This window comes from Aplysia californica, unplaced genomic scaffold, assembly GCF_000002075.1.
Source record: "Aplysia californica isolate F4 #8 unplaced genomic scaffold, AplCal3.0 scaffold00374, whole genome shotgun sequence".
Lineage (NCBI taxonomy): Eukaryota > Metazoa > Mollusca > Gastropoda > Aplysiida > Aplysiidae > Aplysia > Aplysia californica.
In genome coordinates this window covers 253,585-257,747 of record NW_004797644.1, presented here as the reverse complement: position 1 = coordinate 257,747, position 4,163 = coordinate 253,585, and the positions used below count along the sequence as shown (strand labels likewise).

General features: G+C 41.4%; 1 protein-coding gene across 1 annotated transcript in view; it reads left to right on the top strand.

The window, feature by feature from the left end:
* The window catches only part of LOC101860031 (sialin), a gene marked incomplete at its 3' end in the record, with an annotated part of 15,030 nt that overhangs the window by 6,356 nt on the left and 4,511 nt on the right, over nucleotides 1-4,163 (top strand). The window contains 1 exon segment of the mRNA XM_013085443.1: nucleotides 2,231-2,377. Within this exon segment, the coding sequence (XP_012940897.1) occupies nucleotides 2,231-2,377 (147 nt within the window).

Genomic DNA, 4,163 nt, shown 5'->3' with positions numbered 1-4,163 from the left:
AACCCGAGTTGAGAGGGATGTAGATGGCATCCAGCCGAAATATTCTTTAAAATTATCTCTTTGGGGTTTGGTTGCTGCTGTTTTTGTTTTCTGTTGGGTTGAATTTATTTTCATTTTTTTTCGGGGGGGGGATGTTTCGTTGTTTTGTTTTTTAAGAAAGAGTTTTACGGCTCTTGCAACACAGTTAGACTATATTAGGGCTGCGTGCTGAGATTAGTGGGCTACGAGAGAGTAACAACACAGGATGGAGGGGAGATAAGGACGATATGTTATGTTAAATAAGAAAAAAGGAGCAAACCACAACAGAGCACCCTCCAAGCACCCACGGAATGTATGTATGTATCATAATTATTTGGGCACATGAAATAAATACAGTGTAATACAGTCGAACCTGCTCTAACGGTTATCTGTACAAGACAATCACCAGTACAAACGGCCACTTCCCACTTTCCCTCTTGCATAATATTTCATTTTTACAACTTACATTATATCTTATATCTTATATTTTATCTCGTCCTTATGACACTGATGTGTAAGACGTCCACCCGCCTAAGCTTTTCCTTTCCATTCAAACGTCTGTCATCCTTGTTTCTCCTACCTCTTTTCGTGTGTATGTTACTCCTTAGAGAAACCTCTAATCTTCGACACTTTATACGACCTACATTTACTTGAGTTACAAGTGCCGTAAAAGTTTGACTAAACTAAAACGGCCACTTTTTCTTCTCAGCAATGGAAGGCCCTCTTAGACAATGTCGACGGTATGTCGTGTGATATCTTCCAAAATGTTTGCCTTGTAGTGGTAGGCAAAATCCGGATAACATATCCTGACAACCGGATAATTCTCAATGAAACATTATCCGAATTCAGTCTCTTAAACTCTCTTTCCAAACCCGTTTGCCGAAGTGGGTGCTCCCATTTGTTAGAGTGGTTCTAACCCATTTGCCGAAGCGGTTCATAACATATTATGTAAAAGCGACACATTGCCCAGTCCTATTGCCTTGACAGGCGTCATGCAATTTGGTGATCTCTTTCAGGCAATACCTTGCTGTCTAGAAATAGAGGGGACTCTTGTGGTCTAGGGTTAAGGTGTACGCCTCCCATTCAATAGGTCTCGAGTTCGAATCCAGATTAAAATTTTCTAAAATTTTCTCCTTTCACTTCCTTTCCTGCCCCTGCCCCCACACCTCCTTTGCTCCCTTCTCTGGCTTTCTGCAGCCTGTCTACTACTGTTCCTTGGCTCCTTCTTACTGCTGTCTTTCAGCCACACCCCTGATCTTATGGTAGGTAAGATCTACACCTAGCCTTCTCGGATAAGGGCAAAAAATGTCGGAGGTCCCGTGAGCAAGTTGCGCACGTTTAAGATCCCTTGGTGGTCCAAAATCGATAAGAGTAAGCTTATGCCGCCACCTGGGAAATTTTAAAAATGTCCTATCCACTGAAAATGTTTAATGTGTCCCGAGCTGTCATATGACTCTATGCAGTTGCGAGCGCCGTAAAACACTTACTAAAGAAAAAAAAAGAAATAGACACATTGCAAGTATATCTCAAATAAGAGCTAGGCTATCTAGCTGAGTACTTGCCAACCAGGGCGACATCGCACGCTTTTGGACCGTTTGGTAATTTTGGTGGGCCTTGGACTATTACCAGACAGTAGTACAGCAGCGAGAGCACACAACCCGAGGTGGACACAAAGGAAAGGGAAGGCCAAGGAAAAGACGGATAGACCGGTCAAAGATACAATAAACAAAAACAAAACAACTTTTCAACAAACAAGAGAAGACATGCTTCTCTCCTTGACACCGCGAGATCACAGAGGCCGGATAAAATATGTAAATAAGTTGGGGACTGCCAGGTAAGAACCGGTATCATTGATTGTGATGCCCTGCTTAGAAAAAGTGTGGGGAGAATTTTTTTTAATTTTTTTTTTGAGGGGGCGATTGTTTGTTTTTTAGGTTGGCTTTTTTAAAGCATTTCAGTCTTTTTTTCTGGGATGTTGTATCTCTCTCAGCCCGGATTGGGGCTGACAGTCAGAGTCAAAGCTCGACTACTTCATGATTTTAACTGTGTACGTCTATAGGGGTGTTAAACAATTACAGTAAAATATGTTCGACGCACATGTATAAGTACATTGACATAAGATTTACATATCCATAAAATTCACGTTTATAAAAACAATAATATGCTTGACGTTAACTACAAGTTACTATTTTTGTATATCACATGACAACAGCAAGCCAAGCCATGGCGCGCCATCTTCACGTCACTTCCGTTCTGGGCTATCATGGTGGGCCACACGTGCGGTAACTACGGCCTCTACATGATGCTCACACAGATCCCCACCTACATGAAGGAAGTACTCAAGTTTGACCTCAAATCTGTGAGTTATTTGGGTATTAATTACTCCATCACCATCATCATCATCATCATCATCATCACCATCATCCTCATCATCATCATCATCATCATCATCATCATCATCATCATCATCATCAATATCATCATCATCATCATCATCATCATCATCATCATCATCATCATGGGACAAGCACTTTTCTCCTCAATGCTGGATGACCATCTTAGACAATTCTGACTGTACAAGTACAATGACACTATCCAAGTCATTCGTCTCTCTAAGACTACCACTTCTTATTTTAGTTCAATAAGAGATTTTATTGCTTCAGGTCATATGGGTGCGCGAAACAAGTCGGTTGCATTCACAACAGTTCACAACACGGCTTCAATGATCAGATTAAAATGTTAAAAATTCCTGGTAGAAATCTAAATCTAAAAATGACAATTTACATAGTATTAAAATAATCGTATTTACAACGGCCTTTATAAAAATCGAGAATTTTATAAGAAACCGACGACGGAAGACAGATCTTATAATTGTGCACATTTCATATACTTCCTTCGGATCTCTCCAAAGTCCGGACATTCTGTTGATATGTGTCTAATAGTGAAATCTGTGATTACGACACAGACCTATTTCTCATTTCCATACAGGAGGTAATTATGTGTCAGAGAGGTGAGTCCTGTACGCAATCGAGTAAAATTAATGATTTCATCTCTTCTGAAAAGGGCCGAAGGCTTTCGTGGGCCCAATTTGAGTATAACATTGTGGAGTTATTGTTGATTAGTTTACTACAATGTGTCTTCCAGAGACTGGAGGTGTCGTTTTTTACTTCATTTCTAAAGTCAGTCGGGGGGGGGGGGGGGGGGGGGGGCAGGCGTCTGAGCCCGCCCATCACGGCCCTGTGAGCTGAGAGAGAGATAGGTCTTCCCTGGAGAACGACCGATCGAGACACTGTAGATAGAAATTCTATCCTTTAGGGTCTTTTGCATGCGACAGCAAAGAACCAAACAGCTACACTACAGCAGAACCAACTACAAAAGCATCAATAAGAAATGAGAACGACAACTGCACTAACAGTAGCAGCAACAACAACGACAACGACAATGATAACGACAACACGCAACACCATGCCGCTTTTATAAAGCTCTAACGAAAATCCCGTGATGAATAATCTGACGTTAATACCACCAACGTGTGTGTGTGGGGGCGGGGTGTTTGGTTTTTTATTTTGGTTTTGGTTTTGATTATGTTTTTAAGAGGCGGGATTGTTGGAACGTTTACTTCTGCGTATTCAAATTACACGATTTTTCTCAGGGTGTGATAGATACAGGTTCACATTATACCTTTCTCAACCTAGATAGGCTGAAGACCCGCCAGGCCGGAAAGAGAAAAGAAAACCGAGTTGTCAATGGAAGGACTTTGAATCACTTGAAAATAAAAGTGCTTGTAATGACAATGACAACTGGTAATTATAAACGTACATCTAACTGAACTTTTTTTTAAAATCTGTCTTTGCCGTAAGCAACAATTATTGAGCGAGTACGGGGCTCTCGTGGTCTTGAGGTTATGCTGCGTAAATTGCGTAGGTTTACCCTGTTATGGTTTACCCTGTCGGGTCTTTTGCGTAGTGCTCAATAAACCGACGTTCCTATATACGGTAACTTGCGCAGGATTCTTAGTATGGTATCGATTATGAAGTAGCTGTGGCCGAATCAGAATCCCGATCTCGACCATGTTATAGCTGATTGATTGGTCACTGAAAACCGCTGAAGACCTCTCTGCTAGATTATGTGTCGGGCGGGGGGTG